General features: G+C 41.1%; 1 protein-coding gene across 1 annotated transcript in view; it reads left to right on the plus strand.

Annotated features, from left to right (window-relative positions):
• Positions 1 to 26,519, plus strand: part of LOC132818170 (deubiquitinase DESI2) — a 69,180-nt gene that overhangs the window by 15,300 nt on the left and 27,361 nt on the right. Inside the window, exons 2-4 of the mRNA XM_060828949.1 lie at positions 5,658 to 5,730; positions 8,185 to 8,278; positions 22,655 to 22,796. Coding sequence (XP_060684932.1) covers positions 5,658 to 5,730; positions 8,185 to 8,278; positions 22,655 to 22,796 — 309 coding nt within the window. The remainder of the gene's footprint in view (positions 1 to 5,657; positions 5,731 to 8,184; positions 8,279 to 22,654; positions 22,797 to 26,519) is intronic.

Genomic DNA, 26,519 nt, shown 5'->3' on the forward strand with positions numbered 1-26,519 from the left:
AGTGTTACTGAACAAAGAAACCTTGGAGTGCAGGTTCATAGCTCCTTGAAAGTGGGGTCGCAGGTAGATAGGATATTGAAAAAGGCATTTGGTATGCTTTCCTTTATTGGTTAGAGTATTGAGTACAGGAGTTGGGATGTCATGTTGAGGCTGCACAGGACATTGGTTAGGCCACAGTTGGAATATTGCATGCAATTCCGGTCTCCTTCCTATCGGAAAGATGTTTTGAAACTTGAAAGGGTTCAGAAAAGATTTACAAGGATGTCGCCAGGGTTGGAGGATTTGAGCTATAGGGAGAGGCTGAACAGGCTGGGGCTGTTTTCCCTGGAGCATCAGAGGCTGAGGGGTGACCTTATAGAGGTTTACAAAATGATGAGGGGCATGGATAGGATAAAAAGACAAAGTCTTTTCCCTGGGGCCGGGGAGTCCAGAACTAGAGGGCATAGGTTTAGGGTGAGAGGGAAAAGATATAAAAGAAACTTAAGGGCAACTTTTTCACGCAGAAGGTGATAAGTGTATGGAATGAGCTGCCACAATTGCAACATTTAAGAGGCATTTGGATGGGTATATGAATAGGAAGGGTTGGGAGGGATATGGCCCGGGGCAAGTGGGGCTAGATTGGGTTGGGATATCTGGTCGGCATCGACGGGTTGGACCGAAGGGTCTGTTTCAGTGCTGTACATCTCTATGACTCTATGACTCTAACTAAAGACAGTTTTAGTGTGGAAAGGTAAAATGTGGCAGCGCTGGCTTGGAGGGCCAATTTGTGTGCTGTATTATTTTTCTTTGTTAGTTTACCTACAGTATGGAAACAGGCTCGTCGGCCTACCTACACTCCAAAGCCCCATTCCCCTACCCTATATGTTTACCCCTGACTAACACACCTAACACTATCGGCAATTTAGCTTGGCTAATTCACCTGACCTGCACATCCTTGGACTATGGGAGGAAGCTAGAGCACCCTGAGGGAACCCCCACAGACCCTGGGAGAATGTGCAAACCCTACACAGACAGTTGTCTGAGGCAGGAATTGAACTTGGGTCCCTGGTGCTGTGAGGCAGCAGTGGTAACCACTGAGCCACCATGCTGCCCCCTTAGGGGAGCTCTTTTTATCACTATCAAAAAGCCTCCAGGCAGGTCAAGTGCAAAAGACTCACTTTCTTTCTTATCTACCCCAAGGAATGAAAAGACACATAAGCTGTATCAATATGGTCCTGACCTGGAGACTGTCTAAATGCTGCCATTACACAATGTTGGTATTCAGTGCCAGATCTCGATAACCTTTTACTGTGGGTCCACCGTCAGTAGCAACTGGAGCAGACGCTGCCAATACTAGTCTCAGTTAGGCTCCAAAAAGCAGATAACAGAGAGAGCATGCTTTCATCTTGGATTGAATTCAAGTTCAGAAGCCAGTGTTTAGAAGGGATACTGAGAAGCCCCACTAAGCTCTATTTAAAATATAATAAACCGCTCCTTCACTTTGAGCAGAGTCTCCAATCTGTATCAGAGAGATTTGAATTAAAAAACACGGCTAAGTATGTTTATCTCAAAATATTTGGTGTCAGAATTTTGTTTTTTTTTCTTTGCTTCAGCAAATTGACGTTTTTAGCCTAATTATTCCAGGAGAATTAATGGGAAAAGTAGACGTAGAATTGCTTTGGAATTAGATCAAACTCTAACAGCTTAATGTGGCAGTGTGAATAATCCACTTAATGTTTCAATCCCTTATCGACTCACTTTTCAAATCCTTTCAATCAGCTGGGCGTCTGTCTGACAGTAAATCACAGGCAAGGCCAAAATCTCTGAAACAAGTAGCTCCACACATTCCATGAGCATTTGGTCATGCATCGGGGTCTTGGCTATACATCAGCAATCGGTAACCCTGTATCCAGATTAACCCTTTACCCCTAAAGGTGATTTCAGTTTGTGGAACATAATTTGACTGCCATTCAAAGGGCAAGTACATGGTACATACCATAGAAATCAGTTGATGGAATGTCAGCCATCAAAAATGATGGGAGTGTTTTCCAGTTGCCTATTTCTACCACTTTCTCCACTTGACTCCAGCCTCTAGAGACTTGAGGTGCCTCTCTCTAGGCGCTGAGCAATAAATAAAACCTAAAAAACCAAGGGGGAGCACCACGAGTCTTTGTATTAATGTTGGAAAACTGAACAGTTGGCGCTGGTCATCGTGGAGTGGTAATGTCACTGGTGAATAATCCAGTCTAAGATTTTGTTGACACATTCATAGAACATAGAACATCGAAAAATGCAGCGCAGTACAGGCCCTTCAGCCCTCGATGTTGCGCCGACCAAAGCCTACCTAACCTACACTAGCCCAATAACCTCCATATGCTTATCCAATGCCTGCTTAAATGACCATAAAGAGGGAGAGTCCACCACTGCTACTGGCAGGGCATTCCATGAACTCACAACCCGCTGAGTAAACAATCTACCCCTAACATCTGTCCTATACCTACCACCCCTTAATTTGAAGCTGTGTCCCCTAGTAACAGCTGATGCCATTAGCGGAAAAAGGTTCTCACTGTCAACCCTATCTAAACCCCTAATCAGCTTGTACACCTCTATCAAATCTCCCCTAAACCTTCTTTTCTCCAATGAGAACAGCCCCAAGTGCCTCAGCCTTTCCTCATACGATCTTCCTACCATGCCAGGCAACATCCTGGTAAACCTTCTCTGCACTCGTTCCAATGCCTCCACATCCTTCCTGTAGTATGGCGACCAAAACTGCACACAATACTCCAGATGAGGCCGCACCAGAGTCTTATACAACTGCAACATGACCTCAGGACTCCGGAACTCAATTCCTCTACCAATAAAGCCCAGTACACCATGAGCATTTGGGAATCCCATCATGGCAAATGATGTCATTTGAATTCTGTTAAAAAAATGTGGAATAAGAAGCTACTCTCATGATGACCAAAAACCAATCTGGCCGCTACTTCTTAGACTAGATTCCCTACAGTGTGGAAACAGGCCCTTTGGCCCAACCAGTCCACACTGACCCTCCGAAGAGTAATCCACCCAGACCCATTTCCCTCTGACTAATGCACATAACACTATGGGCAATTTAACATGGCCAGTTCACCCAACCTGCACACCTTTGGACTGTGGAGGAAACTTACACAGACATGGGAAGAATGTGCAAACTCCACACAGACAGTTGCTCAAGCTTAGAATTGAACCCAGGTCTCTGGGGCTGTGAGGCAGCAGTGCTAACCACTGAGCCACTGTGCCACCCATTCTCCCTCACCTTTGCCAGTCTGCATTGCTGTTAATGTGTAAAAAGTGAGGTCTGCAGATGCTGGAGATCAGAGCTGAAAATGTGTTGCTGGTTAAAGCGCAGCAGGTCAGGCAGCATCCAAGGAACAGGAAGTTCGACGTTTCGGGCAAAAGCCCTTCATCATTCTTGATGAAGGGCTTTTGCCCGAAACGTCGAATTTCCTGTTCCTTGGATGCTGCCTGACCCATTGCTGTTAATGGGTTTTGCTTATAAATTAATCAAATGGAAAACCTAAGTGATTTAATAGTGGTGGTTAATAGGTAAAAATAGCCATTGCTGATTTAATAATGGTTAAAAAGAAGTTATGTGTAAGAGCATTTCTGGATACATAATGAAATGAAAGAAATTTCTGAGTCACAAATGTCCTTTGGGGAAGAAAATCTACCACCCGTACCTCACATCCACAGCAATGTGATTGACCATTACTTGGCCTCTAGGCAATAAGGGATGGGCAACAAGCACTGGCCCTCCTCGTGATGCCCACATCCCATGAATGAATGTTAAAAACTCCCATGATCAAACTGTACCAGCCTTACCAAAGAAGCAACAGTTCTAAAGAGGCAATTAGTGACAGGAACAGCCCAGTCACATCTGATTTACATGCCCTCTGGGTCATAACCACTATACACTCTCTGGTTACATTGCAGTAGAGAAGATGCAGCGTTCACATTAATATTAATAGTCTTCCCTCCCTAACAGCACTGTAGGTGTATATGAACCACGCAGACCTCAGTATTTCAAGAAGTTGACTCATCACCACCTTCTCAAGGGCACCTGGGTTGGGTATAAATGCTCACCTAGCCAAGCACACCCATATCTCTTGAAAGGGTTTCCAAAAATTGCTACTGGTCATTGCATTGTGAGCCCCAAAATGTTTCTGGAAATGTTCATATTCTTTGTTAAATCATGCAAATAAAAATTCTGTAGGATGAAATATTTTTAATGCTGGAATCATTCAATTCTGCCTATGGAAGAGATCATTCACATTTTAATTTCTTGCCAGATCTAAACGCTTCTGAGAAGTTTCGTGATGGTGATACTGCTTTTAATACCATTGAGAAACATTGGTCTCTCATTCATTTTTCATATTGTCAAGGAGTCAGGACATGGAAGTCAGTGATATCTGCTCATGTGGTTACTTTCTGCCTACCTTAATAAAGCAGATTTAAATTCCCCTCATGTGAGTGACAATGTCTAGTGGCAAATTTTATTTCTTGTGATCATTTATACTTATCATGGTTGGAGATATGAGAATCAGAGGACAAAACATTTTCAGTTCTAGTGTGTCATATAGACTAAAGCTCTCCCTAAGTAATGAATAGATTAATTTGAATAGCCTCATTTTATGCTGTAAATGTTTCCTAGTGGGCTTTAATCTTGAATATTTTACTTTGAAATTTGGCTTCTAAAATTAACCAAGGATTTGTCAGGCTGAATCATCATTAATGATATAATCTATACAATGGGAATAATTCATTGCAGCAATACATAGAATATTAGAATTAGAATTAGACTTTATTGTCGCATGTACTCAAGTCTAGATGTACCTGAGTATAATAAAATGTGTAAAAAGTTACAGTTCTCCCGCACCATCTTGATTACAATTTTAAAAAGAACAACAGCAGAAATAAGAGAAAACCAAAACAACTAAATCTTAAAGTCTAAGTCTTATCTCTATAAAGGTATTTTGAACCACGGATGCAGGCACCTTGACCTAGCTAAGGCTGAAGTCTCGGTCATCTTAATCTAAACACCAAAGGATGAGGGCGATCTGACAGAAATGTACAAAATTATGAGGGGCATAGTCAGAGTCTTTTACCCAGAGTAGAAATGTCAGTTACTAGCAGATGTAAGGTAAAACGGGGTAAGTTTAAATGAGATGTGAGAGTTTTTTTCACAGAAGATGATAATGCCTAGAATGCACTGCCAGAGGAGATGGTGGAGGCGGATACAATAACTGCATTTAAGGAGCACCTTAATAGATATATGAATAGGCAGGGAATTGAGGGATATGATTGCACAGAGGCAAAAGGTTTTGAGTTTAGAAAGGCATCATGTGTTGGCACAGACCTGATGGACCAAAGGACGTGTTCCTGTGCTGTACTGTTCGTTGTTCTTAGCTTGCAGTAATTGGCAGCTCTAAGATTTTAAAGGTTACAATGCTATATATAGTGTGTTATAGTACATTTAAATTGAAATTAAATTCATGATAAAGGTCAATGTGTTGTTCATTTTGCAAAGGCGAAACAGAATAAGTATGTCTTTGCTACTTTGTTGGTATGTAGGTGCTGCAATGCTAAACATCATGAGCATCCCATTAATGTATCATTTAATCTTTGTGTTTCCTTTGCAGTATTGGATTAATGAATACACATCCACTCTTGGAATCGGGGTTTTTCATTCTGGTATTGAAGTCTATGGAAGAGGTAAGCGTCCAAAAATCTGCACTACCCTACTTTACTTTCCAGCTTAGCCCAAGGAATCAAATGAATAAACTTCATTAGTTTAATTTAGAAAGATGATCAAAAACAGGCAAGAAATTATTTATGTCAGTACTAGAACTAAATGCAAGTCTGATTAAAGCGTGTTTCTCAATTTGTCTTACAATATTGCAATTAAACGTAACAGGTCTTTCTGTCTTCAAGTTCCTCAAATATTTCCTCTGATTACAGAAGCAGAATTAGTGGGGACAACTATCTAGTCATTCCCAGAGCATGCACTTATATATGTTAATGCACCTTTCACAATCCTCAGTAACAGTCCTTAACAAATATCTGTACTCTTCTATTGTTAAATTTTCAACACTGTCCATCTCTACTACCTCCCTGTGTCTTTCCACTATTATGGCCAGCATGAACAGACTTCATTATGAACAGACTTCATTATAAAAATTGCAAAGTCTAGATAGAGATCTAAGGTGGAGCCTGCAAGAAATAAGTTGAAAAGGAGACTTAGTGAAATAAATCACAATTTAATAGGCGACACCAGACTTGGCTTCAGAAATTCCATGATGTTGAAAATGTTTCACAGAGAATATAATGGGATATTCATGTCATTAAGTCATACTAGGCTGTATGTTTTACCAAAATCCTTGGTCAATTGGCTATCATTATGTCCAGCACCCCAACACTCCCATTCCTATTCAAGTGAAGGAAAATTGTGAATTAGCTATAATTAAGCTCATTCTTTGCTCTATTCACTTAGACTGAAAGGTAATAGACAGAAGCTTAGCCATCTGGGACAACATGAGCTCTAGTTCTCAGTGTGGGAGGGATGTAAAAGCTGATTTCTCTGGAATCACATGAATAGGCGTTACTTAAATAAAATAATCTTTGACATTTCAGAACAAACATAAGTTATCATCAAATTCATTCTGAGTGAGTAAAAGATCTTTATATTTATTTTCATTGTGAACAAATTCCAACTCATACATTGGAAAAATCTTTGCTGTTGATTGACATATTTAATTAGGACCTAAAACCTATTGTAATATTCCTTTCTCATAATTATGTTGCAGGTTTATTGTATGTTATGTATAGTGTACGGCACTAATGTGCCTGCACACAGTGTTAATGAAAGTGAATATCTGTTTAATCTGAGACTTTTAAATAATTCCTGTCCTCTCAACATCAAAGATTTCAATGCTCTAATCGCTAATTTTCTGAAAACTGAATCCATGACAACTGGGTACGACCAGAGGTTCAATTGTTTCTTGCAAGTGATCACGTTTAACATAGTGAGAGGATTTAAGATTCAAGTCATGCAGATATTGATCTGTTTAAGTAAATAATTGATATGAATGGTATAAACTATTGTTGCACAACTTCCATATGTCTCGATTATGTCTTGTGTGTCATATTCTTGGGATGAAGGTGTTAGTTTCGAAGGAAAAGCTGAACACATTGAGATTACACCTGCTGGCATTTATAACAATGAGAATTGGTTTTATGGAAACCCAGAAATTCTTGAGAGGATTTCACATGGCACATGCTGGGAGGATATTATCACTTATAGGCCAGACTGGAACTCGGAGACACAGTTTCAAAATAACTACCATTCAGGATGGCGGTTAAATGTTTTCTCTCCTCTAGAGAGTTGAAATTCCCTTTGTGTGAGAGCAGTGAAGGCTGGGTCATGAAATACAGTCAAAGTTGATTCTTGATTGACAAGGGGCTTAAGGTTTATTGAGGAAAGTTGATGTGCTACCACATTCAGATCAACCATGATCTTAATCAAATGACAACAGAAGCTTAAAGGGCTGAAATGCTGACTCATGCTCCTAATGTGTGTGTTAGTACCTACATTCATATCAAATTAATTTCACAGGAAATATTAGTGTATATTTGGAATGGACAATTCTCGCACAAAATGATGCAATTGAGAACATGTGCCTCCAACTGTGGCATTCCAGAAAATCCAGAGATAATGTTGGAATGTTCAGGTTTATTAGTATGCACTGTTAATGTAGTTATATCATACACAATTTTGACCATCAATTTTATGTTGGTTGTTGTGAAGAGTTGGATGGGCCTATGGTCAGGAGTGTTGCTGTTTTGGCCTTTGCTTACTTGGGTTTGGAATCAGTCAAAGTTAATGGAAATTGAGTTTCCTCTCCCTGGCAACAATCAGTGTTGTAGATGCAAGATAATAGGCAAGTTCAATTTGCTGCTGCTGCTGCTGGACATAAAGCTTTCCACAATTCAACCTTAATTGCAAATCCCATCCTTTGGCGGTGACTTTCGTGGGAAATGGAAATGCCAATATTGGTAGCAGACAGAGTGTTCATCTGATGCAAATGATGCACATTGTTGGAAATTCATTTGTAAGACAGGAAACGGCTGTCCTTTCTTGAGTAACCTTCTCTAAATTTCCTTTGGCAGAGTACGCCTATGGTGGTCATCCCTACTCTTTCAGTGGAATATTTGAGATCACTCCAGGAAATGCTACTGAGCTGGGTGAAACATTCAAATTCAAGTAAGGACTCAATGGAGTAAACATAATGCAGTTCTGTACAGACCCAGGTGCGCAATGGATCCTTTTTACATGTAATCAGCTGGAATGGACGATATGAAGTTGCCGAGGCAAATAATTCCATCAAGTTATTGAAATTACAAAAATGCTAACAATTTGATAATGTTTTATCAAAAGCAAATATTTTAAATCAGTTTCAACCCATATTTAATGTTCTGATTTCCACCCCCCCCCCCATCCCTTGAATATAATTGTACTGTAACATTACCAACGTTTGCAATTTACATGTGAGTCTGGGAATTTCAGGGCAGTTTTATAATCAGTTTCTGCATCATTACAAATTCTGTAAGAAGTATAACCCTTTAAAAATGAAAGATGGTTGAGATTTTTGTTTTCCTTTGGAGGTAGAAATCAGGTCAGGAAGCTGGAATTATGATTAGTTTTCAGGCAGCAAAAACAAAATTTCTCTGCCTTTCCCATCCTCTGCTGTTTTTGTCTGACCTTTGCATAAGTTAGAAATGCCTGTTCTCAGGTCAGTGTCACCACCGTGATGGTTATAGGAAATGCGCAATACCTTCCCCATGCTGTTCACATGTGCTTCTGCTACAAGACAGGTTTTAGAGCTCAGAAATAGTGGGTAAGCCTGATAAGGAGTCAGGGCTACTTTGAAAAGAAAGTGTTAAATATTTTGGCAACTTAAAATGGAGTTAATGGATGGTGCATTGTAATATAGATGTGCTTTAACTGCAGTGATTCATTATTGGGTTCTGTTTTCAAATGCAATGTGTGTCACAATGCCTGGTGGAGATTTCACACTATCATGGTAAAGACCTCTGCACCAGGATGCATTTTCACATGCACAGCTGAAGTCACACATGCATTCATAGAAAAGTAACCGCTGCAGTCCATTTGCACAGGCACAGATGGACTTCTGATATAAATGCTAGATGATGCCAGCACACATGCACATGTTCCACATCAAGAGCCAGTCATGCTGAGATTGGAAGTATCCTTTAAGAACATGCATCAAGAGTAATTATGATTGAACATGTTGCATGAACGTTTCTGCTTATTATTATTATTGCAATAAATCCACACACTGGCAAGTCCATTTTGCAATGCTACAGTGATGTTCCCATTATCTCAAAAAGGTGCAGGAACAAGCAGGCCACATGCATTTTTCATAATTAGATTAGATTAGATTAGACTTACAGTGTGGAAACAGGCCCTTCGGCCCAACGAGTCCACACCGACCCGCCGAAGCGCAACCCACCCATACCCCTACATTTACCCCTACCTAACACTACGGGCAATTTAGCATGGCCAATTCACCTGACCCGCACATCTTTGGACTGTGGGAGGAAACCGGAGCACCCGGAGGAAACACACGCAGACACGGGGAGAACGTGCAAACTCCACACAGTCAGTCGCCTGAGTCGGGAATTGAACCCAGGTCTCGGGCGCTGTGAGGCAGCAGTGCCAATTATGTGAATGGAATAAACCAGATATCCTACTGTCCTGAGCTTCTATTGAAATACGTCTACCAATCATCATGACAAGGGTTGAAATGGCTATTGATTTCAGTGAGATGACACTCAGGGGTTTCCCCTGCTGTGTGATTATATGGGTAGCACCAACATTGTTCCAGGCAGCTGTTATTCCATCACTTTACAGTGATGTGGCACTGCAAAACTGTGTTTGTGTGTGTGCACAGCATCAACACCAAACAGATCTGCCAGTGAGCAAGTAATTGCTGAGTATGTGCTGTTTGATAGCAAGTTCATCAACACCTTCCTTCACTTTGCTGAAATTCTACCAGAAGGTCCCACAAGAGTAATGTGACCGATTATCAAGAAATTTGGTTTGTGCCATTGGTTGAGGGATAAAGAAACGTTGACCAGATTATGGGGAGAATTCCTGTATTCTTTAAAGAACACAATGAGATATTTTATACTCATTTGAACATACAGTCAAGGTTTTGCATCAATATCTCATCAAAAGATTTACGTACTGCCCTTCACAAACTTGGCAGATCCCAAATCATATTACCATCAATGAAGTACTTTTGAAGTATTGTCAGTGTTGTAATGTTGGCACCAATTTGCATGATGAAACATCAATTTGGTAGTTGCCTGATAATCTGATTTAGTGATTGAGAGAAATCCTTTGCAGCAGTTGTTCATTGGCTTTTATTGGTAGAGGAATTGAATTCTGGAGTCCTGAGGTCATGTTACAGTTGTATTGCAGCCGCATCTGGAGTATTGTGTGCAGTTTTGGTCGCCATACTATAGGAAGGATGTGGAGGCACTGGAACAGATACAGAGGAGTTTTACCAGGATGTTGCCTGTATGGTAGGAAGATCGTATGAGGAAAGGCTGAGGCACTTGGGGCTGTTTTCATTGGAGAAAAGAAGGTTTAGGGGTGACTTGATAGAGGTGTACAAGCTGATTAGGGGTTTAGATAGGGTTGACCGTGAGAACCTTTTTCCACGTATGGAGTCAACTATTACGAGGGGGCATAGCTTTAAATTAAGGGGAAGTAGGTATAGGACAGATGTTAGAGGTAGATTCTTTACTCAGCGAGTCGTGAGTTCATGGAATGCCCTGCCAGTAACAGTGGTGGACTCTCCCTCTTTATGGGCATTTAAACGGGCATTGGATACGCATATGGAGGATAGTGGGCTAGTGTAGGTTAGGTGGGCTTGGGTCGGTACAACATCGAGAGCCAAAGGGCCTGTACTGCGCTGTATTTTTCTATGTTCTATGTTCAATACAGCACTTAACCGTCATCTTAATTATGTGCTGAAATTTCAAAATGGGGCTTCAGTCCATAGCCTTTGCACTCATAGATGTGGGCTCTTGTTCAATTGGTTGCCTCTGAACCTTCAGATTCTCAGACTTCAGCACACAAGAACCGAGGCTGACACACTGGGTAAGTGCTGCACTGCCTTTCTGATAACACTTTAAACTGAGGCTGCAACCACCTGCTTGATTAGATGTAAATGATCTCATCCTGACTTTGAAGAAAAGCAGAGGAGCTATTCCAAGTGTCCAGATTAACATTTATTTTCATTCTATGTTATAAAAGGAGGCTATCTGATCATTGCCACATCACTGGGAGTTTGCTGTTTGCAAATTGGCTGCTGGATCACTTATATAACAGTAACAGGGGCGTATATTTACAACAATAACAATGTCATGTTATAGGAGTAACAGTCTCGTATATTACAATTTAGCAATCTTGTATATTACAACAGTAATACTCTCATATATTACAACAATACTTGTATATTACAACAGTACAAGCTCGTATATTATAACAGTGACAATTTCATGTTACATGAGTAACAATCTCATATAAGATAGCAATCTTGTATATCACAGAAGTTGTCATCTCATATATTATAACAGTACAGTCTTGTATATGACAACAGCAACAATTTCATGTTACAACAGTAACAAGCTCATATAATACAACATAGCAATTTTCTGAAATACAACAGTAAAATCTCAGATTAAACTGTACTTGTATATTACAATAGCAATAGTCTTGTGTTATGGCAGCAATAATCTTTTATATATAATGCAACAGTAACAATCTTGAATATATCAACAGTAACAATCTTATGATATGTTATAGTCGTAGCACTTTGACAAATGTTATGCAGATGTGGGTACTGTACCTTTAAGAGAGTTAAAAGCTAGCAGTGACAGCACCAAGTGTTCTCAATAAGATACAATGTAACATGTGCTCCAGCTACTGGGGTAGCTATGGTAGCTGGTTGCCTGGAGACAAAAACAGATTTAAATCAGGCCAATCAGTTTAAATTATGCCCCCCAAAAACCAAACTCCAATCAAGTTTGAATTTCGTATATTGACTATCTTAAAAGCCAATGAAACAATTTGATGCTTTGGGGGTATAAGACCAGAGAAAATTAAACAGTTGAGAGAACTGCCAAGCCAATGACATCTGCAAACTGCCCAGAGAATAGCTCTCTTAAAGGTACCTTTATAAATCAGTAACCTGTGAAGCAGAATCTCCAAGAAGAAGAAAAGACTACAGGAATATAGAGAAGAACTGAAAGTTGCCTGGTTTTCAGATAAGAAGTTTTGTTTTGTAAATCTTAATTTGGAGTTTTATCGGACAAGTATTATAGAAGGGAAGGTAAGAGATAGGTTAGAGGAAGAAATGGTAAATAGTTGTTGTTAATCATTCTCTTCATACTTTAAGAAACAAAGTTGTTAATTTTTACTTTAAATACTCTTGAATTTTTACAGATTACTGCACGCTATAAATCTTTTCTGTGCTGTTGGTTTAAATTAAGCAGGACAGTTTACCCCATGTTGTAACACAAACTCATTATTGGCTGTAAATTGTTTTGAAACATGGTCCTGAAAAATACTATATAAACGTAAGACTTTCATTTTGCTTAATTCCCATTTATATAACTTCAGTTTCCAAACCTGTTTGCTAGTAAGTTTTGAGCTCAGAATCTAAAAGCAAACTGCTCCTGATTGTATTTACATTAACAGGAATTTTATTCCCCAATAGACACTCATCTAAGCCCTTACACTTAGCTCAATTGTTGCACACAGCACATTTTCAAATCAAAACTTGTCCTGCCACATCATCAGAAAATGAAACAACCTGACACATATTCAGAGTGAAATACTCTGCTCTGTATGATTTGCTTTCAAATTGTTTCATGGAAGTGAACATGCATCACACATCCCACTTGAATTTCCAACAAAACATTTATTGAGAAAATCCAGGAGCATAAAAAATTATTTTATGAAAAGTTAAACATAACAGCAGAAACCCTCCAGTTATTCCTTTATGCATGTGGACCTGATTCACTGATTAACGTCATCAAAGCTCCAAATCATAGAATCCCTACAGTGTGGAAGCAAGCCATTCAGCCCATCGAATCCCACTGACCCTCCAAAGAGTATCCCTCCCAGATCCACCCCATCCCTGTAACCCTGCATTTCCCATGGCCAATCCACCTAACCTGAATAACTTTGGACTGTGAGAGGAAACCAGAGCACCCAAAGAAAACCCACGCAGACAAAAGGAGCATATGCAAACTCAACACAGACTGTCACCCGAGGGGACAATTGAACCCGGGTTCCTTGGCATGATGAGGCAACAGTGCTAATCACTGGGCCACCGTGCCTCTCACTTTATGATGGATGCTCAAAAAATGAACTTCAACATTAATTGCAAAAGCATTTTTATAAATGAAATAAATTAAATCAGCCAGGTCATTCACTGTTTCTATATGGTGCACTCAACTCATCAATCTACACCTCACTCAAGCATTTTGGATGAAATTTTCAGGAGCCCCTAAGTGGCAAGAGAAATGACAAGTCAGGTGGAAAAATATGGTAAGATCATCCATGGCGAGATTCTCAATGTCGAGAAAATAATGACCCATTCTGCAACCACGTTTGAACAGTAGGAAGAGAATCTCGCTGAGCAGTGCATGCATTAGCATGTCTTTAGTACCTAAACGTACCTCACTGATATGCAATTTGCTATTCTCCCATGGATAGAAATTAGACAGCTGTGATCCCCAATGTGAAGGTCAGAGCAGATAATCCTGGTGTCTCCAACTTGACACTTGCGCGTCTGGACCTCCACCTTGGCAAGGAGTCACCAACGCCTGAGGGCACAGTCCATAAGTCGGTGACCACTCAAGCCCTCCTTAGAGGTTGGCATTGGACTTGTACCAGTCCCTTTGCATCCTCTTGGCAAATGTCCGGCCCGCTTATGATAGAGATCTTCATTTCACTGCTGCACTTTGGACCATACCTTTCACTGTAATGCTGCTGCAACAGAACATTTCGAAAACAGACGTGCACCAGTTTCATGGGTTACACCAAGACACAGCTGTGGACCCTGCACTTTGTCTCTTAGCATTCACTTTGTGCTCACTTGGACACTCACAGTCTCACCTTGCCTTGTCTTTTTCTCGTTCAGAATATAAAGGCTCACAGTAGCTCTACTTTACAAACACTCTCACTTTACCAGCATGATCCCATGCAAGGATGTAATTTTAAAGATCCAATATATTAACATTTCCTGTACTTACAAATGGCTATTTTATATTGATCCTACATTGGTTCCACCTTACATATAATTTGACTTGTGAATAGGCTGAAGATCAGAATCTGTTTGCAACCTGGGGGGTTATTTATCTCTTGCTTTGCCATTTAGTGCAGACACAAAGCCAGGCAGTTTGTTGTGGTTGTCAGCAGTCATCCATCAGTGGAGATGAACATGTTGCTGTTTGGTACCATGTTATTTCAATCTCCCACCTACACCATGTGCCAGCAGCATTAGCAGCAAACGCACTGCGTATAACTTGTTAAATGTGAATACTACACATCTGCAATTCATGCACTAGGACACCCAGATCTCTCTACTCCTCATATGTAATTTATATAGTTACTTAAATGTAATCAATCTCTTGCTATCTAAGGTAAGTGCCTCTTATGATGAGACTTACTGCATGTGCTTCAGCCAAATGGCTATGTCTCAAAGTCTAAATGATGCCGTTCTCAGTCAAATCAAAGGAGGCAGCCTTCAGCCAAGAAGTACAGAGCAGTCAGTCAAGTGTCTGTTATCATTTCAGGGTCTTGTACACAGTTAGCAGGTATTTGGGCAGTCAGGATTAAGGGTTCCATATCATACATGGAGTAGGCTTCAGACAGACTTGCAGGTCCTGTTTGACCAGTCTGGGGATTTTATAGTAGGTCAGTCAGGGACCTGCACAGAAATCAGTCTGACTGTCCATCAAAATCAGTTAGGGAACTGGACCACAGTCATCCTGCAGGGTCAACTTAATAAGGGCATTTATCAGGAGACAATGCTGTAATCAGGAAATTAGGGAAGTCATTTATGGGGATTGGAGTCAACATGCTGGGATACAGAGCAAGGAGAGCTGTGAAGGGGATAAATTCAACATATTAGTACAGGAGATAATAATGCTTTGGAGAATCTGAGTAACTTTCTGGGTAATCCAAGATGGAGGACAGGAAAAATTTCTGGCTGTAACAGCTGCTCCTTTTTTGAGGTATTTTAGGTGCTGGAGGTGATTTCCTCAAATTCCAGGAGCAGCAATCACTGTTTTATATGCTGTTGCATTGGTTTGGGACTTTGGGAAAAAAACAACAACAGTTTTAAAAGGGAGAAGAACAGACAAAGGAAGCACATGGTGAGGTCATTGCAGGAGAGAGAGAGAACCTGCACAGTTACTGCCTTTGCTGTTTGAATTCATGTATCGCTGGATATCGGAGTGCATCAGGGAAAATTAACAAACAGTAAAATTCACAACAGATCTTGGAGGAACTGTTGGGCGAAGTTCACAGCACAGAATCAGATAAGTTAATTGTTTTAAGTGTGGCCTACAAAGAATCTGCAGTAGTGAGTAGGGAGGGTTTTCTTGACTGTATGTTTTTGGAGATATGTTTCTTGATTAAACTTAAAATATAAGACAAAACTATTAACTTAACCTGGGGCAGTGTTTGTAGATGAATAAGACGGTGTTAATTTCTGGGTCTGTAGATTGTGAAGGAGCAATGATGGCCTTTAATACTGTGATGTATACTTCTTGTCAGATGTGGGAGTTTAAAGAGCGTTTAAGGATTATATCTGCTATAAATACTGTTGGCTGCGATTCTTATCAGATCACATGGATCGGTCGGAGAGAAATTTAGAAGCAATGAGGAATTTGCAACAGCAGCAGTATGTGATGGATGGCAGCGTTAGGAAGGGGGGAATGTCTCAGACACAGTCACATAGATGGATTAACTCCAGGCAGCTAGTTCAGGAGTCTTCTGTAGTTATACCCATTTCAAACAGGTATGCTGTTTTGGAAAATGTAGGGGGTGATGGATTCTCAAGGGAACATAGCATGAAGAGCCAAGTTTCTGGTATTGAGACTGGCTTTAATGCAACGAGGGGTACGTCGGGTTCCAAGAGATCAATTGTGTTCGGGCATTCTTTAGTCCAAGTTACAGGCAAATGTTTCTGTGGCCAGCAGCGAAAAAGCAGAATGGTGTGTTGCTTCCCTGGTGCCAAGATCAAGGATGTCTCAGAGAGGGTGCAGAATGTTCTCACGGGGGAGAGGGGCCAGCAAGAGGTCATTGTCCACATTGGAACCAACAACATAGGGAGGGAAAAGGTTGAGATTCTGAAGGGAGATTACAGGGAGTTAGGCAGAAATTTAAAAAGGAGGTCCTCAAGAGTAGTAATATCTGGATGTTGAAGAAAACTCTCGAGACTCAGACCGAGAGAACTGATTAGTTTATTACAGGATATATCATGAGGAATTCACCGTCCTAACTGTGGCTCGGTGTTATTCCGAAATACATCAGGATACTACAGGATTATATAGAGAAAGCAGGTAGGAGCTGATCATTAATTACACAGTTTGGCATGCTTACAAGTTGGTACTAAATTAGAGGTTAGTCATTAAGGTAAAACCAAAGCACTATTATGCATTCCACAACTGGACAGAACAAGTGATATCACCATTTGTTCTAGTTACACAGATTGCCAACACTAAGCAGAGATGCCCCTAATTAGCTGAATGACCGTGAAGTGACAATAACTCGTGAAGGAAGTGGGACTAATTGACAAGTCTATGTCAGCTTGACTGGTTCTACAGCCTGCACTGATCATTCATCAAAGGGAGGAGACAATATCTTGACATCTTAGGAAGATAAGGCCTACCTTTCACATTACCTCATAGTAAGGAATGCACAGCCAACAAAGTTCTGGGAACACAAAATGGTTTCTCAGCTAGATTAGGAAAAGGGCTTCCAGGCAAACCATGTTAACTTTTCCCCAACACTGGATTACTCCCGGTGCTATGAGCTAGTGAGGGCAGGAATAGAAGGATAGAGCAGATGAATGCATGGCTGAGGAATGGTGTATGGGAGAAGGATTCACATTTTTGGATCATTGGAATCTCTTTTGTGGGAGAAGTGACCTGTACAAGAAGGACGAATTGCACCTAAATTGGAAGGGGAGTAACATACTGGCAGGGGAATTTGCTAGAGCTGCTTGGGAGGATTTAAACTAGTAAGATGGGTGGGGTGGGACCCAGGGAGATGGTGAGGAAAGAGATCAAACTGAGACTGGTACAGTTAAGAACAGAAGCGAGTCAAACAGTCAGGGCAGGCAGGGACAAGGTGGGACTAATAAATTAAACTACATTTATTTCAATGTTGCAAGCGTGGAGCAGAGGATCCTGAAAGAAAACTGTTGCTGGTGTTTTTGAATCTGTAGTCTGTACTGTTTTTCCTGTTCGGGTCCGAACTCTGCTGGTTTAAAGATGGTTCGGAGTCCGTGTGGGATGAGTTGGTTACGGAGGCAGGCACTGAGGAAGCAAAGGTGGCTGTAGTACTGAGTTTGTTCACGACATGGTTGAAGAGCTTCAGGGCAGAGGAAATGACCTGGGAGTTGCAGTGGGAGAGGGACTCCCTAAGATTCTTGTAGAGAAAGAAGGAAAACTTCAAGGCAGGCATCCTTGCAAGAGGATTTGCAGTAGGGTTAAAATCAACGAGGTAAAAACAATGACTGCAGATGCTGGAAACCAGATTCTGGATCAGTGGTGCTGGAAGAGCACAGCAGTTCAGGCAGCATCCAACGAGCTGTGAAATCGACATTTCGGGCAAAAGCCCTTCATCAGTAATAAAGGCAGTGAGCCTGAAAGTGTGGAGAGATAAGCTAGGGGAGGGTGGGGGTGGGGAGAGTGTAGCATAGAGTACAATGCAAGTGGCCTAACAGGGAAGGCAGATGAACTCAGGGCATGGTTAGGAACATGGGACTGGGATATCATAGCAATTACAGAAACATGGCTCAGGGGTGGGCAGGACTGGCAGCTTAATGTTCCAGGATATAAATGCTACAGGAAGGATAGAAAGGGAGGCAAGAGAGGAGGGGAAGGTGTTAGCATTTTCAATAAGGGATAGCATTACAGCTGTGCTGAGGGAGGATATTCCTGGAAATACATCCAGGGAAGTTATTTGGGTGGAACTGAGAAATAAGAAAGGGATGATCACCTTATTGGGATTGTATTACAGATGCCTTAATAGTCAGAGGGAAATTGAGAAACAAACTTGTAAAGAGATCTCAGCTATCTGTAAGAATAATAGAATGGTTATAGGAGGGGATTTCAACTTTCCAAACATAGACTGAAACTGTCACAGTGTTAAGGGTTTAGGTGGAGAGGAATTTGTTAAGTGTGTAAAAGACAATTTTCTGATTCAGTGTGTGGATGTACCTATTAGAGAAGGTGCAAAACCTGACCTACTCTTGGGAAATAAGGCAAGGCAGGTGACTAAGCTGTTAGTGGGGGAGCACTTTGGGGTCAGCAACCATAATTCTGTTAGATTTAAAATAATGATGGAAAAGGACAGACCAGATCTAAAAGTTAACGTTCTAAATTGGAGAAAGGCTAATTTTGACAGTATTAGGCAAGAACTTTCAAAAGCTGATTGGAGGGGCAGATGTTCACAGATAAAGGGACAGCTGGAAAATGGGAAGCCTTCAGAAGTGAGATAACGAGAATCCAGAGAAAGTATATTCCTGTTAAGGTGGAAGGGAAGGCTGGTAGGTATAGGGAATGCTGGATGACTAAAGAAATTGAGGGTTTCGTTAAGAAAAAGAAGGAAGCATTTGTAAGGTATAGACAGGATATCCTTAGTGAATCCTTAGAAGAGAATAAAGGCAGTAAAAGTATACTTAAGAGGGAAATCAGGAGGGCCAAAAGGGGCCATGAGATAGCTTTGGCAAATAGACTTAAAGAGAATCCAAATGGTTTTTACAAATACGTTAAGGACAAAAGGGTAACTAGGGCCTCTCAAAGATCAGTAAGGCGACCTTTGTGTGAAGTCGCAGAAAATGGGGGAGATACCAAATGAGTATTTTGCATCAGTATTTACTGTGGAAAAGGAGATGGAAGATATAGACTGTAGGGAAATAAATGGTGACACCTTGCAAAATGTCCAAATTACAGAGGAGGAAGTGCTGGATGTCTTGAAACGGTTAAAGGTGGACAAATCCCCAGGACCTGATCGGGTGTACCCTAGAACTCTGTGGGAAGCTAGAGAAGTGATTGCTGGGCCTCTTGCTGAGATACTTTTATCATCAATAGTCGCAGGTGAGATGCTGGAAGACTCGAGGATGGCTAACATGGTGCCAATGCTTAAGAATGATGGTAAGAACAAGCCAGGGAACTATAGACCAGTGAGCCTGACCTTGGAGGTGAGTAAGTTGCTGGAGGGAATCCTGAGGGACAGGATGTACATGTTTTTGGAAAGACAAGGACTCATTAGGGATAGTGAACATGGCTTTGTGCGTGAGAAATCATGTCTCACAAACTTGATTGAGTTTTTTGAAGGAGTAACATAGAGGATTGATGAGGGCAGAGCAGTAGATATGATCTATATGGACTTCAGTAAGGCTTTTGACAAGGTTCCCCATGGGAGACTGATTAGCAAGGTTAGATCTCATGGAATACAGGGAGAACTAGCCATTTGGATACAAAACTGGCTCAAAGGTAGAAGACAGAGGGTGGTGGTAGAAGGTTGTTTTTCAGAATGGATGCCTGTGACCAGTAGAGTGCCACAAAGATCGGTGCTGGGTCCTCTACTTTGTGTCATTTACATAAATGATTTGGATATGAGCATAAGAGGTACAGTTAGTAAGTTTGCTGATGACACAAAATTGGAGGTGTAGTGGACAGCGAAGAGGGTTACCTCAGATTACAACAGGATCATGACCAGATGGGCCAATGGGCTGAGAAGTAGCAGATGGACTTTAATTCAGATAAATGTGAGGTGTTGCATTTTGGGAAAGCAAATCTTAGCAGGATTTATACACTTAATGGTAAGGTCCTAGTTACCAAACCAAGAGACCCTGGAGAGCAGGTTCATAGCCTCTCCCTATAGCTCAAATCCTCCAACCCTGGCAACATCCTTGTAAATCTTTTCTGAACCCTTTCAAGTCTCACACCATCTTTCCGATAGGAAGGAGACCAGAATTGCATGCAATATTCCAACAGTGGCCTAACCAATGTCCTGTGCAGCCTCAACATGACCTCCCAACTCCTGTCCTCAATATTCTGACCAATAAAGGAAAGCATACCAAACGCCTTCTTCACTATCCTATATACCTGCACCTCCACTTTCAAGGAGCTATGAACCTGCACTCCAAGGTCTCTTTGCTCAGCAACACTCCCTAGGACCTTGCCATTCCAAATACATGTACATCCTGCCCCTCAGGATTCCCTCCAACAACTTGCCCACCACCGAGGTCAGGCTCACTTGTCTATAGTTCCCTGGCTTGTCCTTACCACCCTTCTTAAACAGTGACACCACATTTGCCAACCTCCAGTCTTCCGAGACCTCGCCTGTGACTATCAATGATACAAATATCTTAGCAAGAGGCCCAGCAATCACTTCTCTAGCTTCCCACCGAGTTCTAAGGTATACCTGATCAGGTCCTGGGGGTTTATCCACCTTTACCTGTTTCAAGACATCCAGCACTTCTTCCTCTGTAATCTGGACATTTTGCATGATGTCACCATCTATTTCCCTACAGTCGATTTCTTCCATATCCTTTTTCACAGTAAATACTGATGCAAAATATTCATTTAGTATCTCCCTCATTTTCTGCAGCTCCACACAAAGGCTGCCTTGCTGATCTTTGAGGGGCCCTAGAATTGACGTTTCAGGAATGAAGCTTGTGAGCCAAGGGCATAGAGAGATAAATGAAGGGGGTGGGGGGGAGGTGGGGATGGGAAGGAAGATGGCTGAGAATGCAATAGGTAGATGAAGGCAGGGGTAATGGTGATAGGTCAGAGAGGAGGGTGGAGCGGATGGGTGGGAAGGGAGATAGACATGGCATGAGGGCAGTATGTATTTAATAGTGTAACTTCTCCTTATGTTACTTAATTTCATAAGAACCCTCCAACATCTCCAACTTAGATGTAGACTTTCAGAAGGGACCAGGGCATAAGAAATCTCAGTGTACCTGAGAGTGTGCAACAATGGAGATGCTGCAAGGTCCTATCTACACTACATGCACTGGAATAGGAATATCTCACCAGTGAAAAATTGGCCCCAATAAATTTCATCACTTAGGTGAGATAGACCTTTTGTTATCTGAGGTAAGTTTTGCTGAGACTTATTCATACATTATCCTTCACCACGAGCTACTAGAAAGCCCAGTTGGATAGTATATAAAGAAGAGTTAATTGAAGCACTCTACCCAAGGTACCCAGGCCTTTTCATCAATATTATAACAGCCTGACTGCGAAGTAGGTCTTGATCTGTGAGTGAAGAAGTGCCGCCTTCAGAAATGCTTCACCTTTTCGGCTGCTATTATCTTAATAAATGTTTTGTGGAACATTCAGCTGTGAGTTGCTGATGGCCTTGTTACTAAATGCTCTGATCTGTTTGAAACTGAATGGTGAGAGAGGATGCTCTTAGATTTATCTCTGACTGCACACTGGGTTCCTTAATTTTATTCAAAGTGAACGGGCAGTAAATATATTCTCAGCACCCTTCACCCAGAAATTGTAATCTCAGGCAAGATAGCTGTTATTAAAGACTATCCAATATCAGGATGGATTACGTATGTGAAGCTTTAGTCAGGATTGCATGAGGCCGAACTGTCTTGTTTTGTGATCCCTGTACAGGTCAAAGATGATTATATTGTGTAAAGACCCATTCCTGCTCTTTTCCTTATGTGCTTATCTGAGCTTCAAACAGGAAAAATAGACAGACTGGTGAAGAAGCTTGAATCAGGAGAATGGGAGCAAGATACATGATCCATATGATGTTTTGTTGTGCCAATTTTAGATGTAAAAGTAGAGCTTGAGGACCTGTGAAGGAGCCAGGAGGAGGGAATTGGGTTGGCAAGGGCAGGGGTTTGGTTGGTGGTGAGACGCAGGAGAGGCTGGAAAAGCTATGGTAGCTGGTGCAATGGCTTTGAGGCCCAAACATATCTCTCAAAACTAGTATATTCTGCTCACTACCATTCAGTGCATCTGTGGCTTTGTACCAGAGATGAAACTTGGGTATATTGGTAAAAGAACATGCAGTAAAAATCAAGGCTGTTGATTCTGAGTTACCACAGAAACCTGCTGAGTCATGCAAGTCCGCCTCTACAACACAGAACGGCATGTAGTAAATTTGGAAAATGACTTATTCAGTGAGTTACTCAGTGACCCCTGGTAGTATGTGGGAGGCCATCCTGATGGGCATGTACAGTACATTCTCTGCTTCACGGTGAGCAACACAAAGAGGGGTCTGCACATTCAAAAAGAAATCCTGATACAAAAATTGTTTTCTTTTATTCAGAGAGGCCATCGCTCTTGGCACTACAGACTTTACAGAGGAAGATGTTGACAAGATTATTGAAGAGCTTGGAAAGGAGTTCAAGGGCAATGCCTACCATCTCATGCACAAGAACTGTAATCACTTCTCAGCAGGGCTGGCAGAGGTATGGTAGCCTGGTGCTCAGTGAATACACTCTTGTGTTGTACCATGATAAAACATAAACCAGAGCACAAAGCAATGAATATTTATTGATTTATTATGAATAAAACAACAAGAGTAATGTCTAAATACCTTTGTAAGCGGTGGAACAGGTTTGATTTATATTGCATGACTTTAAAATTAATTATATTGTTATCTGTTTTGCATAATAATTCAATTTGTGTTGTACAGTCCCACCAGGTCAGAGCTATTAATCTAAATATGGTTAGAAGTATGCATTGTGGAGAGAGAGAAGGATATTAGGTTACAGCCTTAGCTGACGATTTTTCCAAGTACCAACCCTCCCTTGCACTCATCTCCGTAATACGACTTAAAACCAGAGATGTCATAGATGGATTGAATCGGTTGTCTGATGAAGAAAGGTTGCACAGGCCAGGCTTATTTTCACTTGCAGCAAGTCAAAGCAGTGATTTGACTGAAGTACGTAAGATCCTAAATGGTCTTGACAAGTTGGACATGGAAAGGTTGTTTCAACTGGTAATTCCCACATGAATCCATAAATCGGGACATCCACGGGATCTTTCACACTTGCTCTGGAAGTTTTGACCCAGTGTGTTCTAAAAGGAAACTAACACATATCCAATTGTAACACAATGAGGAAGTTGCAGGTAGGGGCAGGGATGTTGGAGGCAGTGTGGGGAAAAGGTGTTGCTTTATTCAATGCTTTAAGTGAATGCTGCTAGATAGCTGGCAGTTGTAAGTACTTTACCTTAATATCCCTGACTGTGGTTGTTTATTCATGCACTCTTAAGAGATTGTTGATTTTACTAAGTTACCAATCCTCTTGGTCTCTAGGATCCATAGTTCAGTCTTATCTAATGTGGAGGTGCCAGTGATGGACTGGTGTGGACAAAATCTGAAGTCACATGATGCCAACAGGTTTATAGTCCAAAAGGTTGAACTGAAATCATCAGGTGAATAAGGAGGAGCGCTCTGAAAGCTTGTAATTTCAAATAAACCTGTTGGACGAGAACTTGGTCTTATCTGACAGTAAGGCTCTCGCACTCACTTCAGTAATGTAATAGCCTTATTTACATCTATACATTACAGACTACTGAACGCAGCCCTCTATTGTGGTGGCTAAGTCTCTACATCATTCTTCTTTTCTCTCTGCTGTCATCTCTTCTGCTTTCAGAGTAACATAATCAATCATATTATCTTCATTTTTATATTCTATTCAACTACAAGAGATTAATGGTCTTGTTTGGATTATTCACAATCTCTTTACAGCTGTTCTTAGAATGGGTTCATTACTTGTTCAAATGGTTTGGCAATGTTTTATACAAATACATGGTGTACTTTACAGTCTTAAATATTAATCTGTTGATTGTACTTTGTCGAATCAAGGAAGCCTAAGTCAAAAACCTTGCTATAATTGGGATAGATTGTTCAATGAAAGCTATGTAAAGTTCCCATTCTATCAAGTGACAAAGTTTCAGTATTCATGGAGTCATTGAGCTATACAGCATAGAAACTGCCTTTTTGGTCCTATTCATCCATGCCGACCAGAAATCCTAAATAAATCTAGTCCCATTTGCCACCATTTGGCTCATATCCCTCCAAACCCTTCCTATTAATATGCCCACCTAGATGCCTTTTAAATGTTAGAATTTTACCAGCCTCCTCCACTTGCTCTGGCAGCTCATTCCATACATGTACCACCTTCTGTGTGAAAACATTGCCCCTTAGCTCCCTTTTAAATCTTACCCTCTCACCCTAAACCTATGCTCTCCAGTTTTGGACTCGCCCACCCTGGGGAAAAGATCTTGTCTATTTACCCTATCCATGTCCCTCATGATTTTATAAACCTGTATAAGGTCACCCCTCAGCCTATGATGCTTCAGAGAAAACAGGCCCAGCCTATTCAGCCTCTCCCTATAGCTCAAATCCTCCAAACCTGGTAACATCCTTGTAAATCTTTTCTGAACCCTTTCAAGTTTCACAGCAATTTTCCTTTAGCAGGGAGACCAGAATTGAATGCAGTATATCAATAGTGGCCTAACCAATGTCCTGTACAGCTGCAACATAAACTCATATTTCCTATAACTCAGTGCACCGACCAGTAAAGGCAAGCATACCAATTGCCTTCTTCACTATCCTGTCCTGTGACTTCACTTTCAAGGAGCTATGAACCTGTACTCCAAGATCTGTTTGTTCAGCAACATTGCCCAGGACATTAGCATTAAGTGCATAAGTCCTGCCTTGATTTCCAAAGTGCAGCATCTCGCATTTATCTAAATTAAACTTTATCTGCCACTCCTCAGCCGATTGGCCTATCTGATCAAGATCCTGTTGTAATCTGAGGTAATCATTTCACTGCCCACTACACCTTCGATTTTGGTGTCATCTGCCAAACTTACTAACTATACCTCCTATATTCACAGGCAAATTATTTATCTAAATGACAAAAACAGTGGACCCAGCACCAATCCTTGTGGCACTCCACTGGTCACAGGCCTCCAGTCTGAAAAACAACTCTCCACCACCACCCTCTATCTTCTACCTTTGACCAGTTCTGTATCCAAATGGCTAGTTCTCCGTGTATTCCATGTGATCAAATCTTGCTAACCAGTCTTGCATGAGGAATCTTGTCAAACAGCTTACTGAAGTCCGTATAGATCACGTCCACTGCTCTGCCCCCAACAATCCTGTTTGTTACTACTTCAAAAAACTTAGTCAAGTTTGTGAGAAATGATTTCCCACGCACAAAACCATGTTGACTATTCCTAATCAGTCCTTGCCTTTTCAAATGAATTTAAATCCAGTCCCTCAGGATTCCCTCCAATAACTTGCCCACCACCAATGTCAGGCTCACTGGTCTATAGTCCCCTGGCTTGGCCTAACCACCCTTCTTAAATAATGGCACCACGTTAGCCAACCTCCAGTCTTCTGGCACCTCACCTGTGACTATCGATGATACAAATATCCCAGCAAGGGGCCCAGCAATCACTTCCCTAGCTTCCCACAGAATTATAGGGTACACCTGATCAGGTCCCAGGGATTTATCTGCCTTTTGGTGTTTTAAGACATCCAGCATCTTCTCCTCTGTAATTTGGACATTTTTCAAGCTGTCACTATTTATTTCCTCACATTCTCTATCTTCCATATCCTTCTCCACAGTAAACACTGACGCAAAATGCTTGATTAGTGTCTCTACTGTGCCCTCCGGTTCCACACATAGACAGCCTTGCTGTTCTTTAAGAGGACCTAGTCTCTCCTCAGTTACCCTTTTGGCTTCAGTCAGATTTTCGCAGGATAAATGCTTAATCACATTAATTTATGTTTAAATAACTTACAGAAACAAATAGGCTTCATCAACCCAGTTTGGTACAATGAAGCTATTCAAAATGCTAGATCTGAAAGAGCTAATCACAGCTTTATTTTACAGACTCCATGCAATAAAACATATAATTTCCTCATGAATATGTGTTCACAGCCATGCAATATTGATTGTGTATTCAACAAATATTCAATGAGTGCAAAATATATATTTGTTTGTGCTATTTGTGAACTGTTCACACAGAATAACAATTGACAGAATTGCAGACATTAAGGCTTGCTTGAATTAAGGTCTCAAAGTATCAGATATTGTCTATCTTATTATTTCCATGAGGAACCTCTTATGGTTTGAGGATTGCATCTATTTTGTTTTCTGTGTTGTGTACAG

This window comes from Hemiscyllium ocellatum, chromosome 8, assembly GCF_020745735.1.
Source record: "Hemiscyllium ocellatum isolate sHemOce1 chromosome 8, sHemOce1.pat.X.cur, whole genome shotgun sequence".
Taxonomy (NCBI): Eukaryota; Metazoa; Chordata; class Chondrichthyes; order Orectolobiformes; family Hemiscylliidae; genus Hemiscyllium; species Hemiscyllium ocellatum.